Source organism: Oryctolagus cuniculus, chromosome 1 (assembly GCF_051225735.1).
Source record: "Oryctolagus cuniculus isolate XC-2025 breed Fujian yellow rabbit chromosome 1, ASM5122573v1, whole genome shotgun sequence".
Taxonomy (NCBI): Eukaryota; Metazoa; Chordata; class Mammalia; order Lagomorpha; family Leporidae; genus Oryctolagus; species Oryctolagus cuniculus.
The window spans coordinates 79,720,913-79,741,059 of record NC_142867.1 but is presented as its reverse complement, the minus strand read 5'-3'; the positions used below and the strand labels follow the sequence as shown (position 1 = coordinate 79,741,059).

General features: G+C 38.4%; 1 protein-coding gene across 4 annotated transcripts in view; it reads left to right on the top strand.

Moving 5' to 3' along the window:
* The window catches only part of GRM5 (glutamate metabotropic receptor 5), a 557,227-nt gene that overhangs the window by 387,347 nt on the left and 149,733 nt on the right, over positions 1-20,147 (top strand). For all 4 annotated transcript variants that reach the window (XR_007909731.3, XM_051820841.3, XM_051820823.3 and 1 more), the window contains exon 4: positions 18,921-19,156. Coding sequence is in view for 3 of the 4 variants with exons in the window: in XM_051820841.3 (XP_051676801.2) it covers positions 18,921-19,156 (236 nt within the window). In the remaining variant the exon portion in view is untranslated. The remainder of the gene's footprint in view (positions 1-18,920; positions 19,157-20,147) is intronic.

Here is a 20,147-nt window from a genome sequence, read left to right as displayed (position 1 = left end):
TTGATAGGCCATTTATTTGGTGCCTTTCCAATTTCTTAATGTAGGCACCAATTGCTATAAACTTTCCTCTTAACATTGCCTTTGCTATATCCCATAAGTTTTGATATAATGTATTGTCATCTTTGTTCATTTCCAGAAACTTTTTGATTTCTCTTTTGGTTTCTTCTGTCACCCACTGTTCATTCAGGAACATGTTGTTCAGTCTCCACGTCTTTGCATATGTTCTCAAGATTCTTGAGTTGATAATTTCCAGTTTCATTCCATGGTAGTCAGAAAAGAAGCATTGTATGATTTTATTTTTTTTTTTAATTTGGTGAGACTTGCTTTATGGTATAGCATATGGTCTATCCTAAAGAAAGTTCATGTACTTATGAAAAGAATGTGTATTCTGCAATTGTGGGATGAAAAGTTCTATAGATAGCAGTTAGTTACTTATGGTCCATAGTATCAATTAGCTCTGTTGTTGCTTTGTTGATATTCTTCCTAGTTGATCTGTCCATTGATGAAAGTGGGTTGTTGAAGTACCCCATTACTCTTATATTGTAGTCTATGTTTACCTTTTGATCCATTAATATTTGTTTAAATAGCCATAAGCCCTGGCACTGGATACATATACATTTATTATAGTCACATTTTCCTGTTGAATTGATCCCTTAATCATTACACAGTGCCTTTCTTTGTCTCTTTTTACAGTTTTTGTATTAAAGTATATTTTGGCTCACATTAGGATGGCTACACCCATTCCTTTCTACTTTCCAATAGCATAGAATATCTTTTTCTGTTCTTTCACTTTCAGTCTGTGTGTATCTTTGTTGGTGAGATGTGTTTCTTGTATGCAGCAAATAGATGGTTCTTGTTTTTTAATCCATTCAGCCTGCCTATGTATTTCAATTGGAGAGTTTAGGCTATTTAAGTTCACAGATACTATTATTAAAAAACAACTTTTCCCTGCCTTTTTTTCATAAATATTCCTATTGTTTACTTTGGATTTCCTTTGTACTTTTATTGGGAGATTTTCAGCCTTCAAAGTCTTTCATAATGATGCCTATTCTTTCTGTATTTTTGGGTGTAACACGTCCTTAAGTATCTTTTTTAAGGCTGGATGATTGGTGACAAACTCTTTCAATTTATTTGTTATGGAATATCTTTAGTTCACCTTCATTCATAAATGAGAGCTTTGCAGGATGCAGTATTCTGGGTTGACAGTTCTTTTTCTCTTAAGATTTGGACTATGCCTTGCCATGCTCTCCTAGCCTGTATGGTTTCTATTGAGAAGTCAGTTGTGAGCCTAATTGGAGATCCTCTGAAAGTAATCCAGTGTTTCTCTCATGCACATTTTAAAATCTTTTCTTTGTTTTTCACTGTTGAAATTTTGACTACAATGTGTCGTGGTGAAATCGTTTCTGGTTATGTTTATAAGGAGTTCTATGTGCCTCATGTACTTGGACTTCCCTTTCTTTTTCCAAATTGGGAAAGTTTACTATAATTATTTCACTGAATAAGCCTTCTAATCCATTCTCTCTTTCCACATTCTCAGGAACTTCTAAGACCCTTATGTCTGGTCGCTTAGCAGAATCCCAGAAATCTCCAATACTGTTTTAAATTTTTCTAATTTCTTCCTCTTTTTTTTGGTCTGACTGAAAAATTTCCAAAGATTTGTCTTCTAGCTTGGATATTCTTTCTTCTGCCTCACCAATCTATTGTTAAGGCTTCCCACTGTATTTTTATTTTAATTTATTTATTTTCTTGAGCAGCAGAGTTACAGACAGAAAGAGGGAGAGACAGAGAGAAAGGTCTTCCATCCACTAATTCATTCCCCAAATGGTCACAAATTCTGGAGCTGGGCAGGTCTGAAGCCAGGAGCCAGGAGCTTCTTCCAGGTCTCCCACATGGGTGCAGGGGCCATCTTCTACTGCTTCCCCAAGCCATCAGAAGGGATCTGGATTAGAAATGGCGTAGCTGGGACTTGAATTGGCACCCAAATGGGATGCTGGCATCACAGGAAGATGCTTAGCCTGCTAGCCACAGCGCAGGCCCCCACTGTATTTTTATTTTTTCTATTGAATTCTTCATTTTTAATATTTCATTTTGATTTCTCTTCAAATTTTCAATGTCATGGGAAGATTTTTCATTCATGTCATGTATGGATTTCTTTAATTCGTGGATTTATTTCTCTTTACTTCTGAGTAATGCTATGATTAATCTTTTGAATTCTTTTCCAGGCATTTCATCAATCTCTTCATCTTCACATTCTAATATTCAAGTGTCGTGTTGTCTTATTCTTGCTACTTGAATTTCTGCATTTATTTTAAGCAGTTGTGGAAATACTTTGTTTTCTCCACTGATGGCTTTTAACTTTGAGCTATGCCTCTGTGGTTTAGTGAAGTGTTTGCTCTTTCAGTGAATACCCAGAGGTCTGTGCTTGGTGTGGCCAGGGAGCTCTGGTCAGTGCTCCAGTGGGGAGTGAGTATATAGGGTGACATCCAATTCAGGTGTAGTAGATCTCTTTTTAGCAGAAAGGAGGGTATGATCACCTCTGTTGGTATAATCATACCATAACCCCCTCTATTCCAGGTGGTCAATGCTTGGGTGTTAGCCCACAGTGGGTGCATTACTCATCCACACTGCTGCATGAATCAAATGAAGGATTTATGCCATCCTCAATATGAGCATGGATCCCATTAAAGTGACTCAACCAGGCAGTTAAGGAGCTCTAAGTATGTGGAGCCATTCAAATTGATTTCCCAGAAACCAAGCTACCCTACACCCTCTCGTGCAGTCACAGAGTTCTCAGCACACAAGGCTCCCATAATTGCAAGGTGCAGAGGATCCACTTAAACCCACTAGCCTGTCCCATCCACAGAGAGTCAGAGACATTCCCAGAGCCAGCTGCCTGTGGATTCTGTGCCTAGGCAGTTTGAGACCCAGAGCCTGTGATATGTTGAAATGCTGGGGACACCTTACAGTCCTACATTGGTACCCATACCCTGTCAATCCTCCCATCCAGCTTCAAAGTGTTTTGTTTTTGTTTTTGTTTTTGTTTTGAGTCAGATTCCAAAAAAAAAAATCAAACACCGATTTTTCCCTCTGGTAGGATCCCTGTTTCACACATGTACACAAGAGCTGCCAGATGCAGCCCCTACTCATTTCACACTGTCGCCTTCTCCCTGCCAGTTGCCAGGTGCACACACCAGAGCTGCTGCCACCGCTACCACCAACAAGATGGCATCTTGTCCCAGCCAGTGGCTGAGTGAGTGCCCAAGAGCTTCTGTAGCTACTACTTGTACCCAAAATGGTACCTACCTTCTCTCATCCAATTGTCATGTGCCATGTCGGGGGACATGGAGAGTAAGAAATATATCCCCCTTTTTTTATTCACTAGGTTAGCAGATACCCTGCCCCCCTTAGGGCTCCAAGCTGGACTCATACAAAGCTCTCCTTCCAGCTCTATCACCAGTGGCTTGGTCTACTGCAGTCTGATCTCACGCCATTCTCCAAAGCTGCCACTTTCTCTGGTTCTCAGCTGCTGGGGTCGTGTGTTGTGTGCATGATCCTGCTGCATGTCCACACCTTCCACACCATCCACCACATTCCTCTTCCTTCCATAGAATTTCCACTGTGGTTTTGTCTCTAACTCTCCCCTGAGAATGTATTTTCTCTACTTTTTTTTTTAACTATTTACCCCTAGCCTAGAGCAATATGTCCTTCAATATTCCACTGTCATGAAATCTCCTTGTCCAGTTTCTTGTATGACTATTTCTTTTTTTTAACTTTTATTTAATGAATATAAATTTCCAAAGTACAGCTTATGGATTACAATGGCTCCCCCCCCATAACTTCCCTCCCACCCGCAACCCTCCCCTTTCCCACTCCCTCTCCCCTTCCATTCACATCAAGATTCAGTTTCGTTTCTCTTTATATACAGAAGATCAGTTTAGCATATATTAAGTAAAGATTTCAACAGTTTGCACCCACATAGAAACACAAAGCGAAAAATACTGTTTGAGTACTAGTTATAGCATTAAATCGCAATGTACAGCACATTAAGCACAGAGATCCTACATGAGGAATAAGTGCACAGTGACTCCTGTTGTTGACTTAACAAATTGACACTCTTGTTTATGGCATCAGTAATCACCCTAGGCACTTGTCATGAGTTGCCAAGGCTATGGAAGCCTTTTGAGTTCACCAACTCTGATCATATTTAGACAAGGTCATAGTCAAAGTGGAAGTTCTCTCCTCCCTTCAGAGAAAGGTACCTACTTCTTTGATGACCTGTTCTTTTCACTGGGATCTCACTCGCAGAGATCTTTCATGTAGATTTTTTTTTTTCCCAGAGTGTTTTGGCTTTCCATGCCTGAAATACTCTCATGGGCTTTTCAGCCAGATCTGAATGCCTTAAGGGCTGATTCTGAGGCCAGAGTGCTGTTTAGGACATCTGCCATTCTATGGGTCTGCTGTGTATCTCACTTCCCATGTTGGATCATTCTCTCCCTTTTTTATTCTATCAGCTAGTATTTGCAGACACTAGTCTTGTTTATGTGATCCCTTTGGTTCTTAGTCCTATCATTATGATCAAATGTGAACAGAAATTGATCACTGGGACTAGTGAGATGGCATTGGTACATGCCACCTTGATGGGATTGAATTGGAATCCCCTGGTATGTTTCTAACTCTACCGTTTGAGTTAAGTCAGCTTGAGCATGTCCCGAATTGCACATCTCTTCCCTCTCTTACTCCCACTCTTATATTTAACAACGATCACTTTTCAGTTAAGTTTCAACACTTGAGAATAACTGTGAATTGATTACAGTATTCAGCCAAAAGTATTAAGTAGAACAAACAAAAAAAAAAATACTAAGAGGGATAACGTATTAAGTTGTTCATTAACAGCCAGGGCAAGGGTTGATCAAATCACCATTTCTCATAGTGTTCATTTCACTTTAACAGGTTTCCTTTTTGGTGCTCAGTTAGTTGTCACCGATCAGGGAGAACATATGGTATTTGTCCCTTTGGAACTGGCTTATTTCACTCAGCATAATGTTTTCCAAATTCCTAACAGGGATAACTTTTCAGTTAAAATTTAAACACCTAAGAATAATTGTTTTTAATTACAGATTTCAACCAACAGTACTAGAACAAAAAAAAAAAATACTAAAATGGATGAAGTATTACATTGTACATCAACAGTCAGGACAAGAGCTGATCAGGTCACTGTTTCTCATAGTGGTATGACTATTTCTTAAACACAGGGCAATTTTAAAAATTATTTATGTATTTATTTATTTATCTATCTTTATTTGAGTGGAACAGGGTTGTTAGCTCTTATCCACTGGTTCACTTTCCAAATGCTTTCAACAGCCAGGGCTGGGCAAGGAAAAACTGGGAGTAGGAAATGCAATTCATGTCTTCCATATGGATAGCAGGAACCCAGTCTCTTTATTACCACTGCTTCCCAAGGTCTGCTTTGGCAGGAACTGGAGTCAGGTGCCAGAGCTGGAAATATAATCAAAGTACTCCACTGTGTGATGCAGGGGTCTGACCAGCTAGGCTAAGCACCTGCTCCCTCCAGTAGAATGTTTTATTATTTAGCCTTTGGAAGTTCATTTATTAACCATACCAAATATGTAAGAGAAATTAACAATAGACTGGGTTCAGTGGGTATTGTGGGAATAAGTTGTGAGGAAAAACAGGTTGTTTCAGAGTGAAATTTGAACTGAATTCTGTGTTTATGCATAGAAATGAGAGTCTCTCAAGAACCTTCTATTTATTCTTTTCTTTTTATTAGAAATATTCTTAATAATTTGCCAATGTATCCTACAGGGAAGGATATTTTATCAGAAAATGCATGCAACAGTTTAAAAGAAATTTGTTTACTATCTAAGAGAGGGAAATCCAAAAATGATTTTAAGGGATGTGTGCATGTGTTAAGTGTGTGTGTATAACAGGATTTGATTTTTCTTTATATATTGTAACATACACAGGCTGGCGCCACAGCTCACTTGGCTAATCCTCTGCCTGCGGCACCAGCACCCCGGATTCTAGACCCAGTTAGGGTTCCGGATTCTGTCCCAGTTGCTCCTCTTCCAGTCCAGCTCTCTACTGTGGCCCGGGAAGGCAGTGGAGGATGGCCCAGGTGCTTAGGCCCTGCACCCGCATGAGAGACCAAGAGGAAGCACCTGGTTCCTGGCTTCAGATTGGCGCAGTGCGCTGGCTGTGGTGGCCATTTGGATGGAGGGTGAACCAACGGAAAAAGGAAGACCTTTCTCTCTGTCTCTCTCTCTCACTGTCTAACTCTGCCTGTCAAAAAAAAAAATATATATATATATATATAACAGATTTGCATCAAATACTATATTTAATAAATGGTGCTTATTTAGTTCAATTTTCATTTCTGATATCAGTAGATTTTTTTATTAATTTATTTTATATTTATTTGAAAGAGTTACACAGAAGAGAAGGAGAGGCAGAGAGAGAGGTCTTCCATCCACTGGTTCACCCACCAATTGGCTGCAACAGTCAGAGCTGTGCCGATCTGAAGTCAGGAGCCAGGCCCTTCTTCAGGGTCTCCCATGCAGGTGCAGGGGCCCAAGGACTTGGGCCATCTTCTACTGCTTTCCCAGGCCATAGCAGAGAGCTGGATCAGAAGTGGAGCAGCCAGAACCAGAACCGGCACCTATATGGAATGCCAGCACTGCAGGTGGTGGCTTTACCCACTACACCACAGAGCCAGCCCCAGTAGATTGGGTTTAAATATTATACAACCCTTGGTAATTTATAAGTATATTAATTTATATTTATACTAACAAATGTATATAATTGAGCATGAAATATGAAGAAATAAAATCATCTACTTCATGAGCAAATTGTAAAGCTATATGCATTTTTCATCTCATACTTTCCAGAGACCAGGAGTCCAGGTATGGCAAATGAGTTGCTTGTTCAGGCGCAAAAAGCCTGAAGACGAGGGATTGGAACATTTCATTCCTTTCTGAAGACTTTGTAGAAGAGTGTGATTCCAGACACCGTCAAGCGTTGAATTCAGTATCTTTTGGATGAAAACTTAGGTCCCCCTTCCCTTGCTGGCACTGATAGTTACACAGGGACCACTGTAAGCTCATGGAGGCCCACTGTATTCCTTTCATTGTTACTCCCTCCATCTTCAAAGCCAACAAGGGAGATTCTCCTCCAACTCTCCCACATCAAATCTCTCAAATTTGAATATGTCTAGGCAGGAAAACCAGGACTCACATGACTACATCAAATCCACAGAGGATATCTCCTTATTTTTAGTTCTACTTCTTTAAGACCTAATACATCAGGATATCCCTTCAAGTTAGCATCTATATAAGTTAGTGATTGATATAATAACCAAGAGAAGTGTGGGTAAACCAGATTAGGAATCTTGGGTGCCATCTTGGAATTTTGCCTACATATCCCCCAAACCTTCAGCCATTACCTGCCCTCCAATGCGTGTATCTTAATGATGGTCCTTTAAGAAACATTTCTCGGTGCTACCATCACCGTATATCATTACTTATGAAGTATAGAGAGTGCTAGAGTTTGGGAATTAATGAAGTCTGGGTTATAAGCTGCCTCTTTATATTTGCTGTGAGATGTAAGTAAATTCCTACTCTGTCAGTGCCTAAGTCTATTTAGCTATAAAATCTAGGATGAATAATAATTATATCTAAAGCCTCTAAAACACTAGACAAAAACATATCAGAAACACCTTTCACTAGACACATAGCAAACTTCAAGTTTCTGACTTTTCTTCCATTTTTTGAATTTCTGATGTTGCTGCTTCAATTCACTTCTACTTATCCTTTGTAAATTCTTGTAAATAGGAAAAACTGGGTTTTAAAAATTCTGGATATAAGTTGATTTTTCAGTAAATAACTTAATCATTTCCTCAACAATTCTGTATGCTGCTTCTTTTAAAGGAGTAAGAAATGTATAAAAATTTCATCAGGTATCTCTTTTTAAGATTTATTTACTTGAAACGTGGAGTTACAGAGAGGGAGAAGCAGAGGCAGAGACAGAGAGAAGTCTTCCATCCTCTGGTTCACTCCCCAAATGGCCATAACAGCCAGGGCCAGGCCAAACTGAAGCCAGTATCCAGGCACCTCTCCCACAAGGGTTAAAGGACTCAGGCACTTGGACCATTCTCTGCTGCTTTCTCAGGCACATTAGCAGGGAGCTAGATTGGAAGTGGAGCAGTCAGGACTCAAACTGGAACCCATATGGGATGCCAGTGAAACAGGCAGTGGCTTAACCCACCACACCACCGTGCTGGCTCCCAAAATTCATTAGTTTTACCTGATATATATTCACGAGAATTTTTATTTAAAATTACAACATCATTTTCTGCTTTTCACTATTATTTAGAGAATCTAACATACTCTACTTCATTTGAATAGAGAAAAAAATATATTATATGAAGACATTGAAGTAATCAGTAGACACCTACTATTAGAATTTTAAAAACCTGAAAATATCTGTTAAAATGCTATTGGTAACAGATTTGGCAAGATGATGATTACAGGTGGGTGGAACAAAGTTTCCATAATAATTATGTGGGTAGTGAGCAAGTTTGAAAAAAAAAGCTGGGATGTGGTCTAACAAATGCACTCATAACCTTAATAGCACTAGGTGGAGAATAGAAAGACGATTCTGGAGAGGGAAATTAACTCAGCCTTTCAGAATGATAGGGCACATTTGACAGAGTTGTTTGCTCAATTAAAAATGAATAGAAGTAGTACCTGAAAATAATTTTGTGCAATTTGAAGTTTGCCTTCTAAAGTATAATTTTTAAATAGATTATACTAACCATTTCTCAAGTGTTTACTATGTGCTCAATTTTATAATAAGCAGTAGTACATAAAGATATTTCAAATATAAAATCACATAGTCTACTTGGTGAACACAAAAATAAATTTTATTATATTACTTATATGATGATGTCAGCTAAATTTAAGTAATGGCCATTGCAAAACAAAAGGCATCATAATGTTACCTCTATGAAAGTAGGTATTTTTTCTTTCCTCTTCACTCTCTCCCCACATTTAGTGTATTAGACAAATGAGACTTGTTTGGTGAATAAAGAAATAAATGTCACAGTATTTTACCAGTGGAGAGGAGGCAAGTATTAAGCCCAGCAGAGCTTGAGAAAGGTTTTTGATAAGCTGCATTCAAGCTCTGTCTGCTTTACGAATGAATTAGATCTTGTCAAATCAGGAAACAAGTGAGGAGTTGAGAAGATGGTACTCTGTGCAAAGGGAATAGCATGCTTAGAGGTTGGAGGTGTGAAAGTGTAGCATATTTGAGCAACACGAATCAATGTGCCCTGTCTCCAAAATGCAGCATGTGTGTGATTAATCTCAGCAGTACCAATAGGCAGAGCTGAAGGTATCAGCGAGCAAGTATAACTGTGTGCCTGAACCACCCACCCCCACTCTCCCCACATTCACAACTGTTGACTTTCTAGGAAAAGTCGTTCACGCAGCTACCTTTTACATCTGGTATTGTTCTTTTGGGGGGATATTTTGAAATGAATGATTTAGGTTGTTTGATCAGGGCAGTAGCACAGCAAGATGCCTCTCTGTGGAGTTACAGTAAATAACCACATTGCCATGTGAGAGTTCAGGTAGTGAAATCCATATGCATTATATGTGATTAGCCTTCCAGTTAAATAATCAAGAGATTGTAAATGTAAGAACTAAGAATTCGGAAACATGTAGAATACTAGTTGAGGTGATCAGGAGACAATCTTAAGGAGCAGGACAGGATGTGATTGTCAGTAAATGATAATGCAGTGACTGGAACCTAATGACTTGTGCTGTTTACAGAAAGATTGAGTGAAAAGGAAAGGAGATGCTCAGTCTAAAGAATAAATGAGGAAAACCCAATGGGCTGGAAGTTAGCAATGCCTGTTCAGCCAGGTTATATCTAATGGATTGTTCATGCCTTGCAGGCATGGACTGGAATCTACCACAGTGTCTGGCACAGAAGAGGCATTCTAAATACTGAATTAATGTACTGAAATGAATACAATATTGAGTTGGTTAATAAAGCATTACCCAGTGCACTTTTTAGTGCTACAGATATATTTCTGTTTTACATAGGAGTATCTTAAAACACATAGTGACAGGACATGAGGAAATGAAGGAAAAATTATATTGTCTGCATTTTACTGATGCACATTTGGATAAATGTGACAAATTTTAAATTATTTTGCATCTAACATATGATAATTATTGATCTTGTTTTTTGTGATACTTATTTCTATTTATTCTGGTTAACATGTAGCCCTTAGGGGCTTTAATATTCTAGCCATGGGGCCAGCATTGTGGTGTAGCAGATTAAGCTGCCATTTGCTGTGCTAGCATCTCATATGGACACTGGTTCAAGTCCCAGCTGCTTCACTTTTGATCCAGCTCCCTGCTGAAGTGCCTGGGAAAGCAGCAGAAGAGGGTCCATGTCCACAAGCCCCTGTATCCATATGGGAGACCTTGATGAAGCTCCTGGCTTCAGCCTAGCCCAACGTCAGCTGTTGTAGCCATTTGGGGCTTGAACCAGTGGATGGACGATCTCTCTTTCTCTAATTTTCTTTCTCTCTCTCTAACTCTACCTTTCAAATAAAAAAAAAATTCTAGCCAAAAAAAGATTTTTATATTTAACTATTGGTTGTACACCATTTAGTGATTATAATTATAGCTGTGAGTCTGCTCTATATATCCTTTATTTAACACCATGAATGATGAGTAATTCTAATCTAAAAATTTTGATATTATAAGATTATAATGGTATAGAGTACCAATCTTTGTAGTCCTGAAATTGTCATTATTTCATTTTTTTAGTCAATAACTACAGTTCAGCATATGAAAACATGGGGCAGGTGTTGTAGTGCAGGAGGGGTTTAAGCCCCCACTTGAAATGCCCACTTCCCATATTGGAATGCCAGTTCAAGTTCCTGCTACACCACTTCCAATCAAACTTCCTATTAATGCATCCTAGGAGACAGCAGATTATGGCTCAAATGCTTTGGCACCTGCTACCCACATGGGGAACCTAAATGGAGTTATGGGCTTCTGGATTTTGCCTGGCCCAGTTCGGGCTGTTGCAGACACTTGTGGTGTGAATGAGATACTCTCTCTCCTTTTCTCTCTCTCTCTATCTGTAGATCTACATTTCAAGTATATCAAAATAAATAAATAAATATTTTTAAAAGGAAACATATATATTATAGAATGGGATGGTTTGATAGCTTTCAAACCTATTGTTATGCAGAGTACATATATAAATCCAGGGGAAAAGAAATATTAAAGGACATATAAATCAAAATATATTCATCAGAGATCCCAAATTATTTTCATTTTCTTCAATTTTCACACCAAACTCATTCTCTTCTATATTTTCTAGTCTAGGACATGGAGTTACAATATTGCTGTTCTCCCACAAATCACAGAAACCCTCCATTAGCCTTTTTACCCTACATCTAGTCCTATGGATTCCTTAAAAAAAAAAAAAAAAGACTTTTTTCCTTTGTACCCTTTAATTCAATTTTCCATTGTTTTCCTTAACTACTACAATAATTTTCTAACTTGATTCTCTAACACTCATCTCTAAGTGCTCTGATCTGCCACCTATACAGCTACCAGACAGAGTTCACTCAATTCCCATCATTTCATACCTTAAAAGCCACAATCACCTCCCCACTACCTACGTACATGAAGAAGTCCAAAGCTTTGCAACAGCACAATAGTCAATTCACAACTGGACTTCCTCAACTTATCCTCATATTACCTCACAGTTTTGTGATCCCTACATAGCTGCAATGCTTAATATTCACTGTTCCTTGAGTCACAAACATAAGTATCTTTTTGTGATATAGACAATAACATATTAAAATACTTATTACTATTCTAATTCAAACTCAGTTCAAATCTTATCATCCTACAGAGAGTTAGTCATATATTGGTTGTTCTTCTGCTGCACTTGGTTCATACATATAATAATACTCAAGTGTATATGTTCATTTTTTATATGTCTATCCTCTCTCATCTCTCCACAAGACCATGATCTTTGATGTGGTATTTTTTTAAAAAAAAGATTTATTTTGTTTATTTGAAAGACATAATTACAGAGAGAGGTAGAGACAGAAAGAGAGGTCTTCCATCCTCTGGTTCACTCCCCAGATGGCCACAATGGCCGGAGCTGCGCTGATCCAAAGCCAGGAGCCAGGAGCTTCTTCGGGGTCTCCTATGCGGGTGCAGGGGCCCAAGAACTTGGGCCATCTTCTACCGCTATCCCAGGCCATAGCAGAGAGCTGGATCAGAAAGAGGAGCAACCAGAACTAGAACTGGCACCCATATGGGATGCCAGAGCTTCAGGCCAGGGAGTTAACTCGCTGTGCCACAGCGCCAGCCCCTGAAGTGCTATATAAAGCCTGTTTAACTTGGGCCTTTCTTGTTCTCAATACAATTGCAACACTCCATGAATGTGACAGATTACATTTTCCTGAAATTTCCTCTCTGTGAAAAAAATTATAGATGTCTAATCCATTGAGTGTCAATGCAGCCATGTAATTTGTTTTGGTCAATGACGGGTGAGCATAACTGACATTACATGCCACTTCTAAACAGAATGCTTAAGAACCTGCAACTTCACAGCTCCCCTCTCCACTCTGTTTTTCCTTTCTTTAAGAGCAGTTTGTTTCAGAAGAAGGCAACTCATTCAGCCTGTTGCTCATGAAGCAAAAGAACCATAGGCCATCTTCACAGGCCATCTTCAGTGAACATAAGAGTTGTTCTATGTCATTGAGATCTGGGGAATGTGTATTGCCACAAAATATTTTATCTTAAGATTGATACAATTTTTATTTAAATTATACAAGTTTCATGTATCTCATATATATATATATAGAGAGAGAGAGAGAGAGAGAGAAATTTAGGAACATAGTGGTACTTCACATACTACCCTCCCTCTAGCCCATGGTCCAACACTTTTCCCTCCTCCTGCTCTCATTCCCACTCTTAATTTTTACAATGATCTACTTTCAGTTTACTTGATGATTGTAAAGTTAACCCTACATTAAGGAAAAGAGTTCAACAAATAGTATGAAGAAGAGAAAACACTGTTCCTCAACAGAAGAGACAGGGCTGTAAACAATCGAGTCTCAAAATGTCCATGTCACTCCAGTACATTACATTTTAGTTACTCTATTAGTTACCTTGAATTGGGGAAAGCGTACAGTATCTGTCTTTTTGGGACTGGAATATTTCACTAAGTATAATAGTTTCCAATTTTTAATAAACGTTAAAGAAAAGAAGGACACTTTTAAAGATACACAAGAGAATCTTTGAGAATTTCATAGTCAGATGTATTTTAAACAAGAATCTTCTGTTGAAAACAAAATTAAACTTTCGTGAGTTGCTAATTATGAGAAATAATGGAAATTGAGGTTGAAAGGACAAAGGGAGGAGGGTAAACTGTAGAGAACGAGAATATATTTTTATTAATCCATTCTTGAGAAGAAAATGAGAGTGAATTCATGCTAGATGAGGAAGTCCTTAACAAGTCTGCAGGGAAGCTTTAAAGGAATCGAAGCATCAACTGGGGAGGCATTTTGAGGATGAGCATATATGTTTGTATGACTCCTTTAACTATTCCAAATTAAGGATCTTTTTTTTTTTTTACAATTTTGAATGTTTTCCCAAGTTATTCTGTTTCTATACCCAAAGAAAGATGAAAAGCCTGACTCAAACAATATCCAGATTAAGACTGCATGTATAGTCCAGTCTCATTTACAGTAATGTTCTATAAACATTTGGCAAACACTAAGTTACTGAATACTGATGATTGCTCCTAGAGAAAAGACAAGTTAGGTTGCTCTAAGCCTCAAGTCATATTTTCATCAGCAAGGCAATACATAACCTGGCCTTATGTGTGCTCCTGTTTAAATATATCTGGTTTAATGTACATCATTAATTCATGAACACTGAACTTGCAACAAATAGCATTTTGCTCATTTCTGGATAAAGCTTTTCTGATATGTGGATTTGCTATGTATATGACAGCCATCTTGTGCTTTGGAACACTAGACAACACATTAGCACTTCTCTTGGGGCCATGTTAAAGCAGCAAAATCACCAGCAAAAAAAAAAAAAAAAACAAAAAAAAAAAACAAAAAAACAAAAAAAACACACAAACAACCTAACAACCTGGCACTAAATAGACAATAAAATGGAAAGCTGCTTATTGTATGAGAACTGAGGAAAGCCAGTAGAGGGTCCCCTTGCTCAGTGTCAGATGGGACTATGGATATCAGGGGATTCAGTGTTTTGCCACTCTGACTCTGAGAATATCTGTGAATGCCCATAGAAATGTGACTAGTGTTTATTTTAGTGTTGCATAAGTTCTAGCAAGCAGTTGAATTTGCAAATAATACTGGCCAACCGTGTTTAAAAAAAAAAAAAAACTTAAAAGAAAAGAATGAGAGACATTATCAGAAGATGGGCAAAATGCCCACCAATAAGAAGAGAGACAAATTGGGTGGATGGATGGATGGATGGATAGATGGAACAGTGATAAATGCATAGATAGATAATAAATCTTTAAAAAGTTACTTAAATGTGATGTTTTCGATACATGCTATTCTTTCCTTATCTTCCTCTTCCTTTTCCCCCAATTTTGATAAAATATATGTGGTGCCAAAATCTTGAAGGTCTTCTCTATCAAAATAATGAAAAACATAAGATAGCAGAAAGGAAAATTCTAGTTTTTGTGGCAATTCATTTGATTTTTGAATTTATTACTCATTATTCAGAGATGATCATCTTAACACAAATCTTGAAAGTGCATATTTATGACAATGTCAATGTTTAATTACCAAAAGTCAATACAGCATCCTCTAACTTAGCATCCAGTGACTTTTCTTGGGACTTGCTGATATGGAATAGCTACTTTAGGATCACAGATCTGGAGGTGCCTGCAAAACACAAGTCCTGACCTATACCCATGTGTAATACCTGCCTACTTGTTAATCAGAGTTGTCCTCTTGCTACCTCCTTCACCTGGGATCTGGAGGAGGAAGTGCCATTTGAATAGCCACTACCCTTCTAGGATCATAAAGAAGCCAGTGATTTGAAGGGCTGTCCCTTCTCTCTCTGTAGACCGAGATCATAGAAGGTGCTAAAGATGCTTTCTCTCTACTTTCCCTCCCCCACCCCATTTCCCCTCTGGCCCACTTTCTACGTGTGCTCCTGTGTGTGTGTGTATGTGTGTGTGTGTGTGTTTGCTTTCTCACCTTTTAAATAAGCTTTATCACTTCGTGCACTGTATATATACCTGTACTTAGAAAGCCTCTCTAAGTAGAAGACAAGGATCTGGAATAAAAATTAAATCCCACTTAATTCACTTCATTACATAGCAGATAGTCTCCAAAAGTTTAAATAGAATGACTGTTTTGTCACATATATAGATAGTAGGATTTTTCTCTTTCCACACTAACTCCTTTATGATTTTTTTGGCTGTTGATTGGAAATATCTAGAATCAACTTTATTTAAACTTACAACCTGGACCTATAAGGCTACCAATAACACATCATATTTTTCTGAATCCTTCAACTTAGAGCTTTATACCTGAAAAACAGAGAAATAATATGATGAGAGATGAGTAAGTTTAAACTCTCTAGTCCTGACACTTTTCTTTTGTGGAAATACTACCTGCAAAAAACTTTATTAAAACAGGTTTTCACAACCCCCATTAAATTCAGTGAATGAATCGTGAAGGGTAAATTGCACTCATTATAATCTTACATTTCTTATGTAATATTTGAAATCATAGTGTTATATAAGAGCAAGCTAATGTTAACAAAAGGAGCAATTTACATTCCCACTTCCTTGGAGAATGGGGCTCTGCTTGACAAACAGAGCTTCCTGTCCCGTTTGCCCGCCCATGCATCTCCTGGTGTGCCAATGAGACCCACACTCTCATATCAGTGATATAATAAACCCTCCAAAACAGAAGGAGAAAATGAGGCAAACAAGCCCACTTCATTTCAACTTGTCAGCTTTAAATAAAATCTTCCGGAGCTGAAAATGAGAAACTTGAGGGATGATAATGTGTGAAGGAACCAAATTCAACATTGGGACAAAACATATTGCATGATTTTTTTTCCCCCTGATCTGCCACAAAAGTTTGTGAAATTTCACCATAGGTAGTTTCTAATGAGATACTGTCTTTTCAAGAGGAGGACTCAGAGAAATAAATGGTCCATTATGATCATTTATTTTTTTCTCCTCTTCAACCTCTGATGCCTTAAAATTATCTGAAGCCATTTCAAGCTCCTGTGTTATCTTAATGAGTAATCTGTAACCTTTGGAACAACTCCCAATTATCAATTTTTAAGTGAGAGTTGGTTTAATGAGTGTACTGAAAAGTGCATTCTTTTGTGTTATTTTACTTAGTGACTTACATAATACTGTCTCTGGGATTGGTTTTATATGCAGAATATTTGATCATGCTCTTTGCAGAGAAACAAATGTGAAGGAAAGAAATGCATTCAAAGTAAAATAATGCAAATGAGGTAAACAGTCACTAGTAATGTAAATCTCTTCCCTCACCCTCCTACCCCAACCTGACTTCATCTAGAAGGGACCAGTCTACTTTTCCCCTCAACTCATTCCACATCCTCTCTCTTCCCTCTTTGGTGTTACATTTTTTAGATTGTCAATTTTCCCCTTCACTTCATATTTGCTTATAGTATTTACACCTCTTTAAGAGAAGTATAGATCAGCTGGGTCCCAGAAAACACAACACAAGCTGTGCGTTTTCCAAGAGGAGAAAAAAGGAGAGAAGTCTGAGAATATATTCTCCTGCATGCCCTAGTCTGTACTTAAATGTGATACAAACATCCTGACATGTCTTTTATGTTCAATATTGTGTCTCATGTGGTTTCCAGATAGGCTTAGAATACTTTCCTGTTCTTTCACACTCTTATACCATTATAATATGAACTCTGATTTCATACTCCTTTATTTTAAAATTCCCACATAACTCAGTGATCAGCGCATAGAATGTTAGTAATGTTGAGGAATATGATACTTGCTAACATCCTGCATGGCCCATTGTTAAGAAGATCTCTCCAGGGGGCCGGCGCCCTGGCTCACTTGGTTAATCTTCTGCCTGTGGCGCCGGCATCCCATATGGGCGCCGGGTTCTAGTCCCGGTTGCTCCTCTTCCAGTCCAGCTCTCTGCTATGCCATAGGATAGCAGTGGAGGACTCAAAAGTTCTTGGGCCCCTGCACCTGCATGGGAGACCAGGAATAAGCACCTGGCTTTGGCTCTGCACAGTGCTGGTCGTGGCAGCCATTTAGGGAGTGAACCAATGGAAGAAAGACCTTTCTCTCTGTCTCTCTCTCTCTCTCTCACTGTCTATAACTCTATCTGTCAAATAAAATAAAATTCAAAAAAAAAAAAAGAAGAAGATCTCTCCAGACCAGTGTTGTGTCATAGTGGGTTAAGCCTCGATCTATGAAGCAGGCATCCCATATGGGTGCTTGTTTGAATCCTGGCTGAACGACTTCTGATCAATTCAGCTCACTGCTAACATGCCTGGGAAAGCAGCAGAGAATGATCCAAGTGCTTGGGCCCCTGTACCCATGTGGGAGACCCAGAGGAAGCTCAGGGCTCCTAGCTCAGCATGGCACAGCCGTTATGGCCATGTGGGAAGTAAACCAGCAGATGGAGGATAGCGCTCTCTCTCTCATGTTCTCTCTCCCTTTCTTTTTCCCTCTACCTCTCTCTCTGTAACTTTGCCTTTCAAATAGCTAGTAAATAAATCTTTAAAAAACAAAACAACAAAACTCTCAATCACTATAATGTAAATATGATTTTAAATGTACATTTTAATATATTTCAGAGGCTCCATGGTATAGAAAAGAGTATATGAACTATGAACTACAAAGATTTCAGACTGAGGCTTTGGCAAATCAACATTTAATAGAATCATCTTACAGCAGGCTTTTCTTTAATCCTCTGTATAATTACCTTGTGAAATGTGAACAACTAAAAGTTGTATGTCATAGGATGATAAAATTAATGTTGGACACGCTTTGGATTTTTAAAAATTTTAGTAACATTTTCATGATTGTTACGAAGAAAAAGAAAATAATATATTAACTTGGCTTAGCTATTAAATGCCCAACAGGTAATGTGAATGGTGATATGCAACTTATATGCATGTATTTTATTTTGCAAGAAGTAAAATCTTGGCCGGCACCGCAGCTTAGTTGGCTAATCCTCCGCCTGCGGCACTGGCATCCCGGGTTCTAGTCCCAGTTGGGGCGCCGGATTCTGTCCCGGTTGCTCCTCTTCCAGTCCAGCTCTCTGCTGTGGCCTGGGAGGGCAGTGGAGAATGGCCCAGGTGCTTGGGCCCTGCACCCGCATGGGAGACAAGGAGGAAGCACCTGGCTCCTGGCTTCAGATCGGCACCGTGCGCTGGCCGCAGTGTGCTGGCCGTAGTGGCCATTTGAGGGGTGCACCAACGGAAGGAAGATCTTTCTCTCTGTCTCTCTTTCTCTCTCTCACTGTCTAACTCTGCCTGTCAAAAAAAAAAAAAAAAAAAAAAAAAAAGAAGAAGAAGAAAAAGAAGTAAAATCCTACTAAAACCACTAGGCTGTTCTCCACTGTTCAAGGTAAGTGAGATTAGTGCCCTTCAGTGCTCTTAAATCGAAAGTTTCAAAGGTGTTTTAATTCTAACCAGTTAGTTTCTCAGTAATCACCTACATGTGATGAGGGATCACTGTGGCTGGAAGTAGCAATTTAATGACTAATATTTTCAAAAGGAAAGCAAAAGGACTCCTGCTCAGAAGATATGTGGTCTAAATTGAAGGTTTTTTTTTTTTTTTCCCCATAGTGATGGCTGGGCTGACAGGTATGACGTGACAGATGGGTATCAGCGAGAAGCTGTTGGTGGAATCACAATCAAGCTCCAGTCTCCTGATGTCAAGTGGTTTGATGATTATTACCTGAAGCTGCGACCAGAAACAAACCTCCGAAACCCTTGGTTTCAAGAATTTTGGCAGCATCGGTTTCAGTGCCGTCTGGAAGGGTTTGCACAGGAGAACAGCAAATACAACAAGACTTGCAATAGTAAGCAGATTTATTGTTTCATTTAAAGTGGGTAAGGCTAAGACTCCAATTTAAGTAAACTGTGTCATGGGGATAGTGGCTGTAATTTGTTAGAGAGGACTCTTACATAAATAGAGTGGGTATTGCTACTTATGGTGATAAACAGGTTTTATTCTCACTAAGAAAAACATTGCAGTGTATGTGTTTACTCTATTGAGATTCCAATGATTAGATTATTTCTATTTATATCATTTGAGAAATCAGATACATTTCTGTAAGGCAGTGTCCTAAAAGGATAAAACAAGCTTCAGAATGGAACTATTGTTAACATCCTTGAGGGCAGGAACTACATTTTGCTCATTTCTATTATCTAGAACAGTTAACACAGTGGAGACATAGAGTGAGAGTTTCATATATGGCAAAATATCAATCAGTGAATGTGAAGGATGATTTCTTCTGCTTCTGTTAATAAACCATGAAAAGTAGCAGGGATACACACACACACATATATACATATATATAATTAAGATGGTTCTGGAAGCATATCTGAGCAGAGTTTTTCATTCATTCACTCAACAAGTATGTACCAAAAATGCTATAATTGTAATGGTACAAGATGGGGAAAACCAATTCCTAACTCAAAGATTTGATACCTGGAAAGGAAGATAATCAAGCCAACAAAAATTACAATTCAACATAATGAATGATGTAATAATATTTAAATGAAGGAATTGGCTTGTATTATTTGTAGCAACTCCAAAAAGAACCTTGACACTAATAACAAGGTAAGTCCAATATTGATATGTATATCAGTTGTGCAAAGGATTCAGTTTGTTAAAATTGGTAAGTGATTTGTTGAGACTGACTTATCCCACATGTGTAATTGAAATGTTTTAGTTGGTGGTGTAGGTGCCTTAACCTTTGAGGCTGGAAAACAAGAATGTATTGAGACAGTGGGTTTGGAATCCAGGTCCAAAAACCAATCCAGCATACAATGAAGTAGTCACATAAC